This window comes from Trachurus trachurus (genome assembly GCF_905171665.1).
Source record: "Trachurus trachurus genome assembly, chromosome: 9".
Lineage (NCBI taxonomy): Eukaryota > Metazoa > Chordata > Actinopteri > Carangiformes > Carangidae > Trachurus > Trachurus trachurus.
In genome coordinates, this window is record NC_139895.1 from 36,206,863 (window position 1) to 36,227,292 (window position 20,430).

The 20,430-nt window shown below is 42.9% G+C and overlaps 2 protein-coding genes across 2 annotated transcripts in view; one reads left to right on the forward strand and one right to left on the reverse strand.

The window, feature by feature from the left end:
• Window positions 1–1,884: 1,884 nt before the first annotated feature.
• tbx1 (T-box transcription factor 1) lies at window positions 1,885–10,692 on the forward strand (the record flags this gene model as incomplete). Its single annotated transcript, XM_083978879.1, has 8 exons — window positions 1,885–1,918; window positions 3,236–3,575; window positions 5,865–5,966; window positions 6,293–6,464; window positions 7,550–7,705; window positions 8,671–8,738; window positions 9,399–9,499; window positions 10,310–10,692. 8 exons carry the CDS (start codon window positions 1,885–1,887, stop codon window positions 10,690–10,692), a joined length of 1,356 nt encoding a protein of 451 aa, XP_083835005.1.
• Window positions 10,693–17,451: 6,759 nt separating this feature from the next.
• The window catches only part of gnb1l (guanine nucleotide binding protein (G protein), beta polypeptide 1-like), a 28,315-nt gene continuing 25,336 nt past the window's right edge, over window positions 17,452–20,430 (reverse strand). Inside the window, exon 7 of the mRNA XM_083978505.1 lies at window positions 17,452–17,938. Within this exon, the coding sequence (XP_083834631.1) occupies window positions 17,657–17,938 (282 nt within the window). The 3' untranslated portion in view covers window positions 17,452–17,656. The remainder of the gene's footprint in view (window positions 17,939–20,430) is intronic.

Here is a 20,430-nt window from a genome sequence, read left to right on the forward strand (position 1 = left end):
CACTATACTGCTGGGCGCTTTGGCTGCTGCAGAGGCCTGCGAGCAAATTCCAACACGGTCTCTTCCCATTTTGATCTGCTCCTGTATTTTGTCTGTTATCACCTGAGTATTTACAAAGGAGGCTTCCGACTTGGCAATGATGAAGTGAGCCGGTGTGGATGGCATCATATCTGATAAAAAAAAAGGCCGGCACACATCATCCGGGCCATGGTTTACACTGGGTTTGAGTTCGCCCTGCCTGCTTCATTCTTGTAGGATCTATATCTATCTATCTATCTATCTATCTATCTATCTATCTATCTATCTATCTATGTAAATATTTGTGCCAAACAACACTGCAGTTGCTTTATTTATGCGCCCTCCCTCCCGTGGAGAAACATCCAAAACAAACAGGTCTAATCCTCTAACTGCTTTATCCCATTAGAACCCCGCTGCTGCCTTCACACTTCAATTCATTGACTCCGGTGTAAATGAGAGTCTATCCGGTCGCTATATCGCTGCGGCTCCAACAAACAACATCATTAAAAAGCTTGGACCTCGATAAGCTGAGAGCCAACGGTGCGACACTGTGGAGGCGCAAGGCGGAGAGAGGTCAAGTACAGCTCCGGCCTCAAAATGCCACGTGTGTTTATTCTGTTTACTGACTGCTGCTGCTGTGGGGATGAGGCTGTGCTCTGTAGAAAGTTCTGTATCGTATGAGCGTGTAACGAGGTCCTCTATGAGAGAGGTGAGGGCTGTGCGTAAAATGTGCGTGAAATCCAGCGATTTGTATTCTTCTTCTTTTGGCACAGTGGACGCAGGGGGTTAGAATAATAAATGGAGCTGGGGTTGATGCGTAGAACAACTCCATCTAAATAGTGACACCTATGAGTGACATCTCCACGATAAAAGTGACACGTCTACCACCTCATAGTTATTTCCATATCTGTAATTTGATCAATATGTTGTCTTTTTTCTCTCTCTTGGGATTAGAATCAGTCTCTTTATGTGCAGGACAACTTGTTGTAACTTTGTTTAAAGACAAACTGCAGTTGGGTGTTTTCACACTGCAGCCGCTGATGTCCCGGAGCAGCTCTATCTGGGCTTGCACGCAGAATATATATCTACACGCATATATAGTGCTGTAATTTACTGGAAAAGAGGCGCTCTCTGAAGCCGGACATTGCAATGACGTTGGAGTATGAATTCAAATGACTGACGAGGTCTTATTGAAATAAAACATCCAGTGCAGAGCGCAGACACTTTTTTTTCCTGGTGGTGCAGGGGGAGGCGTGGATCTTGCTCACTTTTGACATTCTCGTAGCAGTAGTAGCTTCTCCTCAAGGCAGGACTCAGATGACACCACCCCGCCACAGACCGGAGGAGAAACAAGGGAAGCTCTCTCTCTCTCTCTCTCTCTAGCTCTCTCTAGCTCTCTCTTCGCTGCGGATGAACTATGTTTTGACACCAGGACGTGTTCAGGGGTTCATCAAATGAATCAGAGCAGCGTGGAGCTTTTCGCGTCTTCACGGTAGCCGTGGGAATACTAGAAAAGAACAGACTCTCGCGCACAACGAGCGCCGGTGGTGGCGGAATGTGAAAAAACCCATTTTGGCGCATGTTCCTCTCCATTGTGCGCAGCCTTCTCCTGCTTTCTGTGCGGTTGGAAAGCAGCGGAGGAGAAGGAGGAGGAGGTGGTGGTGGTGGTGGAGGAGGAGGAGGAGAGACGGCTTTTCCCGATTCGACTCCTTGCCTATGGACGACGGCGGTCCCCTCTCTCCAAAGGCTAATGCTTTCAGTATTGCCTCTCTGATTTCGGCTGCAGAGCAAGCAGGAAACGCAGCGTTTGGCAAACAGAGCACCGGCCTAGACAAGCCAGACCTGCACAACCACAGTTTCTTTAAAATGCACTACAGCACTGTGACCCGGGAAATGGAAGGTAAATCTGTTTGTTGATGCCCGTAGAGCTGCTGTAGCATGTACACATCTCACCCGAAATTGCACAACACTCATGCATCTGCTCGTTCGAAGACAGTCAAGAAAAAAAGAAAAGAAGAAAAAACAGCTTAAGTCAAAGCGCAAAAACAACATAGGCGTGCGTTGTTTTGAATGCATGAATGAAATTAGTGTAGAAAAAATATCTGACACACTTAGTGTAGCATAAAAAAAAATAATGCAGATCCAGTAAAAATCAGTATCAGGGAGGAGAAGTCTGCACAAAGCAGCCAGAGTGGAGGAGAAAAAAAAAGTTTCCTATTCCAAAACCCCAAAGCGCTGCACAAAGAGTCAACTTTAATTCGTGGACAGGATCAGATACATTGACAACGAAGCCGGCAGGAGGAGGGTTTACACGAGCCCCCCTGTGTGTAATGGTAAAATCAGACCATAATAAGCGTGTCCAAGCCTGAGAGGGAGACTAAGTCTATTCCCGCATCTATCCGTCCAATAACCAGAAAGCAACAGTCACCTGCCGCCTGTTTGTTTGTTCATGCAAATCAGTGTGTGTTTACCTTTGTAAACCCGTTTACACTCCGCTCTGCCGATCGGATCCTCTATTGTTTGTTAACGGGGGTGATGTGGGCGATACCCTTATCCAGAAAAAAGTTAAATGGGTGCCGGAAAGCCCATTAAAAAGGGGCGCACTTCTCTGTCAATCAGTCTCGTCCCAAGGCGAGGAAAAGCCACATTACCTGCAGTTCCTTATCTAAATAGAAATAAGAACCGGTTTTATCGCAAAGGGGAGGCCCTCTGCGTCAGATAAGAGAGGAGACGGGGTTGCGGCGTAACACACAGCAGCAGCAGCGCACAACAGAGGCCGCTCAGAGCGCAATCGATCCAAAAGCTAAAAACTTCATCAGCACGCACTCGACGCTCATTCGTGTTGTCAGTAGCTGAGGGATTCCACGCGAGCGCCGCAGGTTTTTTTTTTCCGGGGAAACATTTCGGCTCTATTCGGACGTTGTTGTTTTTTTTTTTCTTTTTACTATTTGAGATCAGGCAGACTGTAGTATGCTGGCAGTGGATGCAACCTCAGGGATTAACCACCAGCCGACGCGGAAACTTTTAAACCGAAAGGGCTGCTGCATTCGTGCCTGACATCTTCATTTCGGAGCTGACTAAACTTCTGTTTTCACCCTCTTGTCTGTAAAAGCGACTAACTGTACACGGCATATTTAGTAAATCCAGTTTTTTGGGATGATTTCAGCCATATCCAGTCCGTGGCTGACGCAGCTGTCCCATTTTTGCGATGTTGCAGCCTTCACGACGAGCAGCCTGAGCAGCCTCAACACGCCGGGGGGCTACCACCTCTCCCCGTCCCCCGGGGACCCCTACAGCCAGCATGAGTCCCACTTCGAGCCGTGCCCGGCCGCCCAGCACAACTACAACTACCCGGGGTCGAACCCGGGCCAGGCCCCGCCGAGCGACAACGGGACTCCCAACTGCTCCTCGTCGTCCTCCAGCTCCACGCCGAACAGTAAAAACATAGTGAAGAAGAACCCCAAAGTGGCCAACATTAACGTCCAGCTGGAGATGAAGGCTTTATGGGACGAGTTCAACCAGCTGGGCACGGAGATGATCGTGACCAAGGCTGGCAGGTGAGCTGGATCGATAACACACATTCTGATTCTGATCTATCGGTGAACGAGGCTGCTGATCACCAGACTGTAGATTTTATATTTCAAAATATAGTCTTTATTATTATTATTATTATTTAGATTTTTGCTGATGCCTTAAATCACACAGGAGCAGTTTATATACATATTTATATTTAATATTTTAATTTATCTGCATTTTATTTTGAAAAAACAATATAAACTATCAGTGCAAATTACATCAAACCAAATAACGTTATACTAAATTTTTTTTTTAAAGATTTTTTCCCCCTATGGATTTATAATGAAGATTTTTTTTTATTATTATAATTATTATTATTTTACTCTGCATGTTGTTTTCTTTCTTTAACCCATTAAAATCAATGCAAGTGGATTAAGTGAATGAACCCTGACATCAGCTCTGTGTCGGTGCATTTCCAGAATTAAATGCAGGCTGCAGCCTGTGGGGCCTGCTGCGTGGAGGCGCGTTTAAAGACTCGTTAACGACGAGGTCAAAATGCGAGCAGCGTGTGTATTTAGAAGTGTGTGTGTCAGCTGTAAACACCATGCTGATGTGATCCTGCTGCGTGTAGCTTAGAATAAGGATGGCTCATGGCTCGGACCCCTCGGCTGCTTCCCTTCACCGCCACTCTCAGTTTTTTACAGTTTCTGAGGAACATTAGGGGCCTTTAATCTGGGAGTCTTTACACGCGTCAACGCAGATCAGCTCGTGTAGCCTACTGTAGCTGATTATAGTGTTGTTTTTACCCGGTCTTTATTACAGGAGTCAGTCTGCTTCCCTCTCTTTACTTCACAAAAAGCTATTTTAGTTGACATACATTCTGGCTGGTAATGCACCAATATCTGCTTTCAATGGACTTTTAATAATTATAAATAAATAGTACACAGCTATTTAAGGACATCTGATTAATTCCCAAGTTTAGATGAGTTAGTGTTTTTTTTATTGCTGAATTTATAGCACAACTTTATCCCGTCTGTATCCTTATAGGTGCATAGATCCTACCAGAGTTGACCTCTGACCCTTGCAGAGAGCCCATAAAATATTTCTCTAATCCTCGGTATAGGCCTGTATATTATTTTCACGCAGTTCTGCACCACTGTAGCAGTGCGTGAGCTTTTCTGTTATATTAATATAAAGCGGCGTGAGATAATTGATTTAATCCTGAAAGCCATGAGGTTGAGTTTCCCGCTGTGCGCTGTGCGACAAGGGAAAGGAGATCTGCAGCAGAGCACTTTAAAGGCTCCTTCAGCCTCACCTAGCCACAACACTGACGTTAATTGAGCGTTGATTTTAGGATCCCTTTCACTGACTCGGCAGATTACTCAACTTTCAGCTGATGTTGTGGGGTGGGGTGGTGGGGTGGTGGGGGGATATGGATCTACTCTTTACGCGGTAACTCAAACCTGGAGGAGGCCGCGCAACTTTCAGCAGCGACTGGATCCAAAGGTTTTGGAGATAAAAGCAGAGAAATTATTATCAACGCATTTATAAGGGTCATGGGCGATGTCGGCTATCAACATGCAGATACGACTGTCTCGACGTGGTCCCAGTTGTAGCCTATTTTTTCATACACATATAAATCTGGACACTTTCCATTTTCTCTCTTCTCGGTTCTTAGAATAAAGAGGGTAAAGCACCACACCTCGCCGACCCAAATAACAGCCATGTGCGGGTGTGTGTGTGTGTGTGTGTGTGTGTGTGTGTGTGTGTGTGTGTGTGTGTGTGTGTGTGTGTGTGTGTGTGTGTGTGTGTGTGTGTGTGTGTGTTTCCACTGCGTGTGTGTGTGTGCAAGGCTTCAATGTGTCTGGAATCCATCAAAGACGCAGAAGAGAAGTTAAAGCGTTTTGCCAGAAGTTGCAAACGCCGAGTTAAAAAGACAACAAACCGAGAGCTCCATTCAGATCAGGGAGAGTTTTATCGGGTTACGCACGGACGGAATCACGTCATTTCCAATAGTCTGAAGCCTCTGTCTTCTCGCAGCCTCCAAGCTCGGGCCAAATTAAGCTCCGAAGGCCTGGAGCTGCAAGTCTCTCTGCAAACATGTTGGCTCTAAGAAAAGAACAAACACTTTGGTTAAATCATTTGTTGGCTCATCGGACAGATTCCAAATGGTCTAATTCAAACAGTTAAACACACAGATGATCCAGTTAAAAAGAAAAAAAAAGTAGGACATAAAAACAAAACCAGTACCCTACATACAGCAGCAACAGCAGCAGCCATTTAGAGCCTCGATTTAACAGTGGCCCCGTGTTTTTTTCCCTCTTTGCCAGGAGAATGTTTCCAACTTTCCAAGTGAAAATATTTGGGATGGATCCCATGTCAGACTACATGCTCCTGATGGACTTCCTGCCTGTGGACGACAAACGTTACAGGTAAAATTGTGAACATCTTCAGACGACTAAACACACACCTAACACACACTGCGGAGCCGTAAAAACGTCGTGTAGCCCACGAGCTGGGAGGTTTCACTGATGCGCACAAGCCCCAACCTGCCCACTTCAATTCAAACCAGCAAAATTAAACAAACGACACTGACGAGTAAATTGAGTAAATAAATATATAAAATGCTGCTGATTGTGTGCACATGGTGTATTTCTCATTATAAAGCCTCCTAATATATTCTATATCCTCTACGTGTGCGTAATGGAGACTTGTATTTGTGTGACTAACGGGACCTGTGGTGTTCTCGGTCCTGCAGGTATGCTTTCCACAGCTCGTCGTGGCTCGTGGCGGGTAAAGCTGACCCCGCCACGCCGGGCAGGGTCCACTACCACCCGGACTCTCCGGCCAAAGGAGCGCAGTGGATGAAGCAGATCGTCTCTTTTGACAAACTCAAACTCACCAACAACCTGCTGGACGACAACGGACATGTGAGTCTGCACGGCGGGGATGAGACATGCGTGGAACAGGACTATAGATTAACTACTAAATGAGTATAGTGTAGTATAAGGTCAACAATACTTATGGCCCACTGTGGCAGGCATCACGCCGCAAGCATCGTACATTGCTATGCAAATAATGAAGCAAATATAGACAGCAGTTCAACCGACTGGGATTATAGTGCAGATAAGAGCTGCTTTATTCACAGCGGAGGGTTTTTACCAACACACACTCTATAAACTGGTAACTGCACTAACTGCAGCAACAATAATAAAAAGCCTTATACTTACCTCGGTTATGTGGAGCAGGAGTGGAGCTGTTTTATTCGCCCTCAGACTGATTGATAGAAAGAATTACACTTTGATATTGTGACTAATAGTCAGATGTGGCCAAAAGCCTATTTTCAATCCGCAGAAATGGCGGCGCGCGCGTCAGGGCCTTGCTCCAAAAATGACGGCGAGGAAGTGGAATATTTCACCACTGGAAATTATTTCTGCTTCTTCCCGCTTCTCCTCTCACTGTCTGTGCACTGACTTTCCCCCGCGTTCGTTGCATTAGTTGTGAAATCAGACGAAGAGAAAATAGGCAGGGATATTTAAACAAAGGGCACAATGCAGGATATGAAGAGTTAGATCTGTTAGTTATGTAAATAAGAATTATGACCAATGTTGTCACCCAGGAAAGTTTTATATATTCAGAGGAGCGCTGTAGATTTAAATGACTGAGTATTTCTGCATTTGCTGACATTTACCAAATATTATCCTGTTATATCCTGTCCAGCGCATCTTGTTAAATACTATTCTAGTATTAAAAGCTTAAATATGATCTTTTGAAATCGGTAAATATACTATTTCGTTTTGATATTTTCCTGTACATTACCTTATTATATTTATTTTTATTTTTGTATTATCCAACCATTATTTATTAATTGCCAGATTTTAATTCGTTACAAGTAAAACATCAGAAGTATAGGCTATAGTTAGACTTGTCAATGTTAAGCCTGTGAACTTTAATCCATGTTTGAATGAAGTGTGTGTGCGTGTGATAGCTGATCCATCCTTTGTCCTGGTCACAGATCATTCTGAACTCCATGCACCGCTACCAGCCCAGGTTCCACGTGGTCTACGTGGACCCCCGCAAGGACAGCGAGAAATACGCGGAGGAGAATTACAAGACTTTTGTGTTCGAGGAGACGCGCTTCACGGCGGTCACGGCCTATCAGAACCACAGGGTGAGCCGCTGATGTGACACCCATGCAGTGTGATATTTAACAAACACACACAGTTTATATAGCCTTTATGGAATGTGAACAGATTCCCATAAGAAATAAATGTATCATATGGAGTAAAGAGCTCAGGCTATTTGAACATCATCACAAAAATAGACTGATGTTTTACAAGAGTTCCTTCTTGCGTCACTATTTACACATTATAAAAATATTGTTCCTGTTATTTCTGCACCAAAGTAGAAATAAATAAATAAATAAATAAAGAAGTATTTCTGTGCGTCTAAGCTGCTGCATGGCGCGCGCTCTGTGCGTAAACGTTGCCTCTGCTCCGTGGTGCGTTCACTGCCTCCTCTCTGCTGTTTTCTCTCAGCCTCCGCCACAGTGACATAGTCTCTGCAGTTTGGTGATTGTATGGGCTAAATATTTGTGAGCGCATGGATGATTGATCTATCGGATATTGATCGTTAAAGTTCAATAATTTTTTTGTGCCGATTGCAACAACTACATTTAGGCTGCATTATCCCTTTAATATGACACAAGACAATTCATACAAATTACTGCAGCCATTATAAAATAATAATGATGATGGTGATGATGTTCAACGTAGGTTATTGGAGTTATGATTATGAATAATTGATAGTTCTGACTGTGTATGATAAACATGAGACGCTGTGCAGCTGCTGTCAGAGTGTTTACAAGTGAACAGTATATGACAATATTATGAGTTACCTATTAAATGGCAGCTTTGTTTTTAATAGCAGTAAAATGGACATGATGCTGTATCCCCAGCCACCTGTAGCTCTTTACTGACATATGTTATTAATGAGAGCAGAGTGTTCAAATGTGAATGCATGCTGTCATTTCTATTCCAAGTTAAAGGGTATGATAGAGATGGAATTACTTTATGTTGCTATCACTGCAGTTTGGAGCACTGAGGTTTATTTGGTGTGTGTTTGTCTGGATTTCAGATCACACAGCTGAAGATAGCCAGCAATCCTTTTGCAAAGGGCTTCAGGGACTGTGACCCGGAGGACTGGTGAGTGTCTGAGCTCAGAGAAAAATACTGTCTTACTGGCGTGTTTGTTTCCTCATGCTGTAAAAAAAAAAAAAAAAAAAAAATGTACAACAAAGCTGGCCCAGGCCAGAGAGCATTTGCAAAATAGTTTTGTTGTTTGTTTTGCACCACAAAGTTGACAGACGGGTGGAGTTTGCCACAGTGACAGAACACAATGAGCGCCACCATGTTTCAAAATCACTGGATATTGTTTGGAAGTCAATCACCTGAGATTTTTCTGTCATTGACAAATGACCTGACACTGGAATTGTTAAGAGTGCAGTAAACTAAACTCCACCCATCTGATATAATCAGGAAGCTGAAACAAACACGCAGATGTCTTCTAAACAATGTCCGACCGGCTCTGTGCATTACTGTTTTTGTTTTTTTTTCTCTTGTGGCATTTACTGACGTTTTGAGCGGATTTGTGATTATTTCGTAGAACAGGCAGATCTGAGTCATGTAGGTTGCTTCGCATTTCATTCATTGTAAACTAGGGGCCTGTTAAAGTGTTAATGCTCATTACATGCATCAGTGTAAACTCTTAAAATATGCATTCATCATTTTAATATATAATAAAGAAAATGTGCCCTTGACATTCATTAAATGAGTATGTAACTGAATCCATTCTCTCCGCTCCAGGCCCAGGAATCACAGGCCAGGCTCTCTGCCAATAATGAGTGCCTTTGCCAGAACAAGAAACCCAATGTCATCTCCCCCGCAGCAGAACGGCACAGAGAAAGGTCTGCACCACGCTCTTTGTTTCATTTCAAAACTCCTGCCTCCCATCACACATGAAACATTGTCAAGTATGTTCAGAATAAATGCTTTTCTTTCATTCATTGGCACATTTCACTAGTTTTTTCTTTTAGTTTTTCTTTCATCTCAGGCACAATGGTGCATTTACAATATCAGGGCAATACTGGATTTTAATTAAATGTCAAATATCTGCCAGGCAATGTCATCCATTGAAGACTGTGAAGTTACTATATAACTGTGACTATACAGCCTCATGACATAGAAACATGTGTAATCAAAATGAGACTTTCTTGCCATGATGAATTTATCTATTAGTTCAATAAATAATAATAATAATAATAGTTCAAATCAATTGAGTATTTCTTAAATTGAGACTTATACCTTAGCTTTTAATCCACCTGAAAATACACTGCTAATAATAATAATAATAAAATGTTTTTCCTCATCTTCTCATGAAATGATTGTGACAATTTATTTTTGATAGATAAAGTGTATATCTTCTCAAAACTTAATTTCTTAATCTCTTCCAAATATATCACTGTGAAAATCAAATCAACCCTAACCTTTATGCATTCAGGCTTAGCCAAAATTATTACAACTGTATGGGCAACAGTGTTTGAACACTGCATTAATCTAGCAAATTAAGTGAAATGAGTTTTTATTATACATCAGACCATGGTGCAAACTGTTCCTCCACCTAAAAACACTGGTGTCTTCAAAAACCTTTGCGTCATAACACACACAGAGCAGAATGCTGTCCGTCCCTGACTGTCCTCACGTCTCTTCCTCCACAGAAGACAGTAGACGGGAGTACGAGCGAGACCCCAGCGGCACGCCCATACACGCCGACCCGGCTCACCAGCTGATGTCCCGGGTCCTCAGCCCCGCCCTGCCCGTCCCGGGAGGCCTGCACGCCGTCCCGCTCACCAGCGGCAGACCCAGCCCTCCTCACGACCTCCGGGCGGAACCCCACCCTTTACCCCCGGACACCCTGCACCACCACCCTTACAAGTACCCCACCACCTACGAACACTACCTGGGGGCCAAGACCCGGCCGTCGCCCTACCCCATCCCCAGCATCAGAGGACACACGTACCACCACCACATGAACCCGGCTACAGCCAACATGTACTCAGCCACCAGCGGCCCCTCTAACTATGACTACGGGCCTAGATAATGACTTCTGTCCACCGGGGGCTAACAGCACACAGCACTGTGGGAATGGAAAAAAAAGGGGGGGCAGGAAAGGCAACGCAGCCCTGTCTGTTGATGGCTCACACAGCACTGTGTGACCTGTGTGCGTTTACAGGCTGAAACCCCTCCCTGCTGGATAAATCCTGCCGTATTTATTAAAAGGAAACGCATCTTTTCTGGGGGGGACAGCGCCGGCACCTGCTCCGAGCCCTGAGACAGGTCTGATTTAACCTTTGAATCCCAAAGGCAACAGCTGGACATCAGGGCACCCTCTTACCTGAGCGGTGCAGACATTGAGCCTGCAAACACAGGAGGGACCTCTCCTTAACACAGACTGTACCTTTTGATCACAGACTGGAACTGACTTTTTTTTTTTTTTTTTTTGTGTTGGATGCACTTTTTGATTTGCCTTGTTTTTATTGCTTTCAAAAAAGCCATATGTTATATAGTCCATCAACCTTCTAGGTAGACGAGATGTTTGCATGTTGAGCTCATCAGAGAGGGTGTCGAAATACATCAAATGTTTTTGTTTGAGGAAAGGAAAAAAAAAAAAAAAAAGATTTGATTTTGAAACATTCTGGACATTTTGAGCCGCTCTGAGAAGCTTGTACCATGGCACTGACTTGCAGCAATACAAAGTAAATAAATGAAGCAGAATGACTGTTCTGTATCTGTAAAATAAACATTAAATTCTTGTAATTCATAAAAAAAGAGAACGTTCTTTGTGCCAATCTTCCATTCAAAGACCCATCTGCTGACGGGGGGGGAGAGCTTACCTAACTGATAGCATTGTTCAGGTTTCTCCGTCCGGATTTGCCCTGTTGAAATAGGTTGAGGCGTCCGCTGCTCCTGCCGTGGTTTGGAGTCAGGGCTCGGAGGCTGTCCAAACATTAGACCGCACCGTAGTTCAAATGTTGAAATCTGCATCTGGCTTTATGGAGAGAAAAAAAGCATATACACACATAAATGAGTCATTGACCATACTTCCTATCTCCACACACACTTTCCTCTTGATAAACCATGTGTGTAACTACACTTGGGCTGTGGTTACATTACACACTGCAGTTTATTGTTAAAGTCTCCTACTGATTAATGGATATCATTTGCAGTAAGAGGCCATTAAAATCTGAATTACTTCAGTAACTGACTAAAAGATTTTCCATTAAAAATAATAGCTTAAAATGTTAATGACCTAATGGACGATTAAATATTCATTCCGTGTAATCACTTGGTAAAACAATGATTTAAATAGTGTAAATTCAGATACTATATGTGTTTCTGAGCACTTAATATCCAGGAAGCAAGAATACAATTTTATGACACAAAAAAGACAGCACTGACATTTCCCCTCTGTCCAAAAGGATATCATTGCTCATATTTAATGGGACAGTTGGGTGATATTTTAAGAATGTCACCCCCTCCTATCTGTGCAGCCATTTCCATCTCCTATTTGAAGTCCTATGAGGAATGCTTTGTTGTCAAGGTTAATCTGGATGGAGGGGGGGAAGAAGTCTACTTTGGGATTTGTGCCTGTCACGATACAAAGGGAAACGTAACCTAATGATTCATTTCAATAATGTATTTTTTCTCCTTGAACCCAGCTGCCATAGAGCAGAGAGGAGATGAGAGAGGAGGGGAGGGGGGGAGGATGCCTGAGGGCGCGTGACCTCTGACTGTTAAATGGCTTGTAAAGGTGTCAAAGGTTAAATAATGTTTCCACGCATTTAAACGTCGACTAATTGGTCGTATAATTTTTTGTTTGTTTGCGTGTAAACTATCGCTTTGGCACCGCTGTAGCGTTTACAACGCCGCTTCACCAACACAATATAGACAGTTGTTGTAAATTAGGGTAAAAAGTAGCTATTTGTGATTATATATAGTTATGTGAAAACTTACCTTACAGTTTAAGAAGGAAAAAAAGACGTCGGCAAACATTGTGTTGTGCCAAAATAGCTATAGGCCTCTACAACCTTCGCTTTAGAAATTGCACAGGGATTAGCCTATGTAATTTGGTTGGCCTTATCTTTACAAGCCCATCTTCATCTTTTATTAAAATACCTTGTCACGTAGAGTCGTTAACACAGGGCCGCTGTGTTCAGTCTGGCCTGGAAGCGGATGTCTGGGGGCTGCCCGGTGTGAAGCGTCGCCGGTCTGCAGGTGCTCACAGTGAGCCGGTCAGGCGGAGGAACACAGCGCCACATGGAGCTGCACTCTGCCCGCACCGCTGCGCCTCTTGGAGGCGGATGGCCGCGGGTAATGAGTGGCAAGAAGGTTCAAAAGGTGATAGTCGGACTAATTATAGGTTTCAGAACACACACGGAGGAATGAGTGGAGGGGAAACAGAGAACTGATATCTGTGACTTCAAGCTATTTGTATTTTCAGGGAAAACCGATCATTTAATGAGTTTTTCCTCATTAATGGGACAAATTATCATCAGTTCCAGGAAGATAGCCACAGAGGTCAAAATGTAGGAGACTACTCTACCACAGTCATTAGACTAGCTGCGGGCCCACTGCTACTACACGTTACCTTGCTGCTAATTAATAAGATATTTACGTAAAATAAAGCCGTACTGGAGGCTATAAAATGAATCCATTAGAATTACAGCTTTTGGCCTGTGTCCTACATTGAAAAAGTCACATAAGTAAATGTTGTCAGCAAAAAGTATCAAAATTGATCAGTGCAGATCGCCTACAGCCCCTATACAGTATGTTCATCCATAACATATTTTTTCCTAGAGGTTATGAAGAATAGGCACTTCTGTGGATGCTCATAGAGCCATAGCTAATGTGTTAGATGTTGTTGGTCTTTGTGCACATTTTAACACATAACACTAAAGTCTAGAGTAGCTTCTGAATTATAATGAAGCAGAAATGTAAAGTAGCCATGAAAGTAGACTATAGACTGCATCAAATTTGCACTTAAGCACAGAGTGAATAAACAGGGAATTTTTACTTTCCTTCTCTAGAGAAACTATGCATTTCTTTCCACACACATCCAGCCGTGAATACATTATGGGGTATGTTGCACTCTAAGAATCTCTGGTGTGGTGTGTATCGGTCTGCAACGGCCTGACATTGAAGCCTGAGGCTGTTCTTCAACTCTATCCTGCAGTCTGAACAAACCTGTCAATTAATTGGTCTTCAGTCTCACAATGAAGATTAATTTAGCTAAATGACCATAAAAAACACTTTCTTTAATGGGCATAGATTAAACTAAAAACATAATTAATAAATAAATAAAGTGATTTTTTATCTGCCAAATAAGGGGAATTGCGCCTACTGGAGGAACTATGGTGAACTGCACCTACTCTAATCTAATCAGCATGGTGACTGTTATAAAATATTTCATGTTACATTTCTACACATGCACCAAAATAGGCTCTGGTATGCTGTCAGCAAGTTGAGACCATTTTTCAAGCCCAATTATTTGTATTATTCATTTCACAGAAGAAAAAAGAAACTTGCTTAATCTCACCCACACTGTAATACAGTTTATATGCCCAGATCTCTCTGCTGCAGGAGACAAGGTGCCAAGGACTTGCCACTGAAGTATGAGGAGGCAGAGGATGGATGATAATGAGACCTGAAGCATCATTTGACACTCAGCTGCATCTGGAACATCTGTTGTGACAGCAGGCCTAGCAGGGTCTCGATGCATTCACCCCACCTCTGTAGGTATCTGCTGAAGAGCTTCGCTTAGTCAGTTATTAAAAACAAGGCAGGTAAACCAGCCACAGTCATCCACCTAAACAACAGAACACATGTTTCACATTTCACCCCCCTCTGGCCTCTCAACCAATACAAAAGGTGCTTACGGTTTATGCCGCGCATGTGGCTGCTGATGGACATTTTATGCGGCCCATCAAAACACATCACCGTCACTGGGCAGAACCCTTAATGCATTTGTATTAATTCACATTTGAAAAAATAAATAAAACCTACTTAAGCATGAGGCAAAACATTGGTCTGTACAGAGGGGGGATATTTTCTTATAATCACTCTTTTGCACCATATATATGTTTTCTAAACAATCAGACTCAGTGTGATGCTTAAACCGGTAATTTAATCCATGAATACACCCGAACGCTCAGGAGTGACAACCCACCCACACACCCACACACACTTCCACACCAACACAATCCAACGGATTATGTCCTATCCCAAAGCCAGGGTGACCTCTGACCTTGAAGACCAAGGAAGACACACATTAGGTGATAAGTGAGGCACAGGGCCTGTTGTGCGGACGGCCTCCCTGTCCATTTATTGACTTCCTAAATGATCCATTATGAAGTGATTTACGAGGTCCACCAGCCACTTCTGAGGGCCGGCGGGGTGCTGTCTTCTCCATTCAGCGGACATCTGCACCAATGGACATAGCATTTGATTTATCAGAGAATGGACGGAAGCTGGCCCACGCCACCTCTAGTGTTTGTTCAAGGCCAACAGGAGAGTTAGGAAGCTATTATGAATGCAAGATGTCACCACAGGGGTCAGACACAAAAGGTATAGATGGAGCTCTGCAGGGAACAAGGAAAACGTCATTAAAACCAGGCATTTGGGGGCCGGGAGAGAGCTACGTAAAGAAGTTCTTGTTCTGAGTATTTTCAAATGATATCAAATGGGTTTCAACAAGTTTCGAGTACTAACACAACTAATCCATAACATAACAGTGAATACAAGCGGGACAAACAACCCAACCTGCGGTTACACAAAGTTTTCCAGTATACTGGAAAACTTTGTGTAACGTGTTTGTGTAGCGTCACAGCAGAGCAGCTTGTCTAGCGAATGACCTTGTCTTTCCTCTGTTCGCTAATGATTCGTGGCCATTACGCCGGTCTGGCTCTTTGATTTCTCAGGCTTTTCCTGTACAGCATGATGAGCTTCTCAATTTGGGGTCATCCCAGGAGACAAAGCCTTTATGAAGCAGAACGTGGAGCGTTTGAAGCCCTGGCCCCTCGGCCTCTTGTCACAGCGCTGTAACACATGAGCTCCCATGCTGCTCATTGACTCACAGAGATATTATTAGAGACAGTGGACAGAAAAACAACACCTCTCTATTTTCTCTGGGACTTTCAACAACAAGACCCTTGGCCTTCTTCTTGACAAAAGTGAGTTTCTTAAAAAAGACATCTGTATTTAGCATTGCATGTGACGTGAATGTAGAAGTTATTGATAGCCTGCCTTTTCTTTCACACAAAAAACATTACAATACATCTTATTTTACTTGTTCAAAATTCCTCATATTGATGTACATTTGTAATAAATCAGCTCAGGAACACATAATGCTGACAAAGGGAAGCACCTGTAGAGCACCACCTTTACTAAACCAACATCTCCCTGTTCTTTGTGTCCCTGCTGTGATTAACCTTGTTTGACAAATGCAGCTCGGCTCAGGCTGGAGGGCCTGTTCCTTAAGCTAAGACCTGCTAGAATAACAACACAGGATTAAATAGCTGCTCAGGTGCGTTGTGTACCTCAAATTCAAGTCCACCGGAGCGAATCTCCCATCAGATAAGTCAACACAATCTCAGAGCTGCACACAGCAAGGTGTCAGGCTCACAGTGGACAATAAAGCTAGGCTGCTGCCTATACCACTAACCTAATTAACTATCCACACTTCTTTTTTAAATGGCAAGTACTGATGTCAATGAATGGCTGATAAAGTGGAAGAGAAGATCATGGTGTGTGTGTCTCCCTGCAGCAGATTCCACAGGGTGACTGCACCCACACACAAGGTTTTCCAGGGCAGTTTAGAGGCCTACCCTGGTGGTGCATTTGTGTCCATTGGGAAAAGAGAGGTTCTGTAATGCTGCTTGTGTCCAAGCTGAGTCTCAGTTAACACTCAGATCAAAAATAAAGGTTTCCTGTCTTTAAAAAGCCCAGTGTGGCGAGGAAAATGATTACCCTGTCCTGGCTCAAACCCCTACCTTCAACCCTTCAACAATGGCCAGAGAGACTAAAGAAAGTTTATTTTATGGAAAAGATGTCCGGACAGATGAAATCGTAGCAGCTCGTTGTGAGAAGTTCTGGTTTTGTTTTTTGTTTTCTTTTGGTTGGAGGTCACCTGTGGAATGTATTTTCTTCCCCCTATTTGGGGTTTTGTTTTGTCATTTGTAAAGTAGGTCTGGAACCGGGTTTAAATGTTTGCTGAGGCACTAAATTGTTCCTTGGTTATTGTGTTTTGTCTTTAGTGTATTGTCTTGTTTTGTTCTGGACTGTGTCTCATCACCCAGTCTCTCTCCCCAACTTCCTGTCTCTCTCCACTGAACTGATTTTATGTATTCTATTTTTTAACTAACTTTTATTTTCTCATTTCTATTTTTTAATTCTATCTTATTATTTATATATAATTGTTCTAATATATTTGTTTCTGTGTTTGTTATGTTTATATCTTTTGCACATGTAACACTTGGTGCATAACATCTCTCTGTTGTAAATCATATTCCGTATTCTGTACGTATGTCTTGTAGGATACGTGTTATACAAATAAAGTTTGTTATTATCATTTGAAAAATACCCACATGAAACTTTTTAGATTTGGTTGCATATTTCTCCTGTGATTTCCTTGATTATAATCATGATTTATACAACTGCTTGTTACATCCAAAACCAAACACTGAATTATGTCATCAGAAAATAAGGCATTCAGTTTCAGTCCAGTCAAATCTCCTTGTATCTAGATACTATAAAGTACTAGACAAATACACTCAGTTATTTATTGGGTATCCTTGACACAAGGTGATACAGTCTACTACAGTGTAAAAACTGATCAGTTATAGAGTATTTCAGAGTTGACAAGAGTATTTCAATTTTTCATCTTTAGAGGATTCTCCGAGGGCGCTGGAAAATACCTTCAAAACAGCAGCTGCATCCCATCAATACACGTGACAGTTAAGAAAGTATTGAGTAAAAGTCTGTGTATCCCCCCCCAGGAGCTCGGGGGTTCAGCCAGTGTCGGCTCCCTGGGTGTATATTGACCACAGGCTGATCCTCTGGTCCTTGGATCCGGCAGCCAGCAGTCTTTGTCTGTGGTCCTGGTGGTCTGAGAAGGCCACGCTTAGCACCATGTCAGTGTGGTATTGAAGCACAGCCAGCGGCCGCAGCTTCTTCCAGCCGAATACCCGCACCCGATGGTCCCAGCCGGCCGAGGCCAGGAGCTTCCCGTCCTCCCTGAGACTGAGCTGGGACACCCCCGGGTTGACCAGCGTCACACACTCCTCCTGCAGCTGAAAAGGAACGGATGAGAAGATAGTAGCGTTAGAGCCATTACACACCTTCACAGGTACCACAAGACTTACTGCTGCGCAAAGGCCAAAGAGGCTGAGCAGTCATTTCCTTGTGGTAATTGTCAAAGCCAATCCAAGAAAATCAATTGGACATGATCAGACTCACTAATTAGTTCACAATTAGGTCAGTGAGCCGATCAGTCACAGCCAAATAAGAAACTGCGGCCAAAGAAAACACTGACAGGGAGAGACTATCAGCTGATCTGATGACTGAGGTCCAAGTGTGGGGCTGGATGTCTGTTGAACCTGGCTGTAGACTTCTGGGACTCAATCATCGGCCGAAAAACATTACGGCAAGAGAGCCGTGAGCAAATCTCTCTGCGTCCCACTATTTGGTTTGGAGTGACGGAGGCCTATTCTGGAAGCTTTGAGTTACCTTTGTCACAGTTTGTGAGAAAGAGAGAGACCATCTCGATGAAACGCTTGTTTGCAGAGGCCTTGTTGCTTTAAACGCCTCTGATGAATTACACCCACACTGAAAGGTCTGGTCAGCAGGAGAAGAGACCCAATAAATACACCGTTGTAACATCTGCCTGCGAAAGATTAGCCACAGCTCTCTCTCCCTGTGATCTACAGTGTCCCAAGGACTGTATCAATCTTTCTAAAGGGGCAACTTTCTGACATATTATAATGAATGGGCGGCTAAGATCAGTATCTAAAGGGCCTGCCGTGGTGGGCATTCCTGGGGAGCGAACGTGCTCTTCCTGCAGGGCAGGGATCTCTGCCGGATCGCTAGACGGGACCCAAACATCTGGATATGGGAGCTGAAATCAAACTGGACAGCATAAAATTGACTTCATAAGTTGTGTCTAGGGAGACTAATGATCTTGAATAGGAGGAGACGGTAGAGAATTTATCCGCATGCTCCCGTTCCGGGCGGGAAACATCCACAAGCTGCATGTGGAAAATATAAGCCAGGTACTCACAGCCCAAGTGGAATGCAAGAGAGAGAGAGCAGGGAGGAATGTCATTGATCAAAACAGAGCAACAAAGTGAAGCTCAGAACAGGCAGCGGTGATTCTTTTTTTTTTTTTTTTTTAAATCAAACCACTACCACTGGTATCACTAGTAAGAAACATAGAGTGGCTGTTGGGCCAAGCAAGCACTGATACAAAGAAACCAGGGGGGGTGAGAGACACTTTGGAGCGTTGTTATTACCTCAAGAATCTGGTATGCCACTACCTCTCTCCATCTGGTTTGCATTAGAGGCCTGATAATGATGGGTTTAAGTGTCTGTTTTTGTTTGTTTTGCTTCCCATAGTTTGTGTCAGGAAAAGGCATTTGTTTCATTAAAGGGTCAGTTGTGAGCAGTAAATGGCTAATGATGCAGTAATGCTCATTCAACAGGCGCAGTTGTTTTTACTTTCTCCAGTCTGAGAGAGCAGAAATAAAAAGTGCTGAGGAAAAAGAAAGAAAGAAAGAAAGGAAAAAAAAAGGTTGTCCGGCGTTGCAATTTAAAATGAATGATGCTAATTTGTAGCTGCTGGTTGCTAAGCTACCAGTGATTAGTGTTTATTCTGTGATTTCATTTGCTGTGGTGACAGCAACAGTTCTGCAGCAATTAGCTGATTAATTGATTATTTGATCGATCATTGACGATCAACAACAATTATGAAATTGTGAAATGTATTAAATTGTATTTCATTACATCTTTCATCAAATAAAAATACCGAGCATATGCTGCTTCTGTTGCTTTTCTCTGTTTCACAGTGGCACACTGAATCTTTTGGTTCACTATGGTAATTTACATATTATTAAAACACATTATAAAACGTTAATTTTATGTTCTAATCATTGTTAAACCATCATCAAGTAACTGTTGTTGCAGATGTAGAGTCGGTAAATAATGAAATATTATATTTAAATTAATGCAATAATAACACAACATCCAATTTCCTAAGCATCAGCATCAGCAGCATAATGTCCCTTGTTGGCCCCACTTTAAAACCACTGTAACAGGTGGTACCCACAGTGTAAGGTCCACAGTGTGTTTTATAAAACTGAAAAGATTATGTGTGTATCCACTGTAACAGTGTACTACATCTATTGTTAGGGACAAACTCATTTTGGATAAACTGACAGAGTGGTGGAGGAATGTCTAGCATAGAATTCAATCACAGCATATCACAAGTTTCTTACCGAATAAAAATATGTAGCAGCAACAATGTAAATATGCCAATTCCATTTAGACTTTGTCAATTAAGTGACTCGTCTTTTACATTTCATTGGATTAATATGACATAACATTATTTAATTTTTTAAAATTTAATTAGCTTAATTCGCTAGCAAGTACTCCATTATTTCTTGTGCTTAGCTAGATCTCCAACTCAAGCAAATATGTTAAATATACATTTTGTGTCAGGCCGGCAAACGTCAATATTAGTTTTTATACTGATTCTTCTACTGCAGTAAAATTGATCATCTCCAGATTT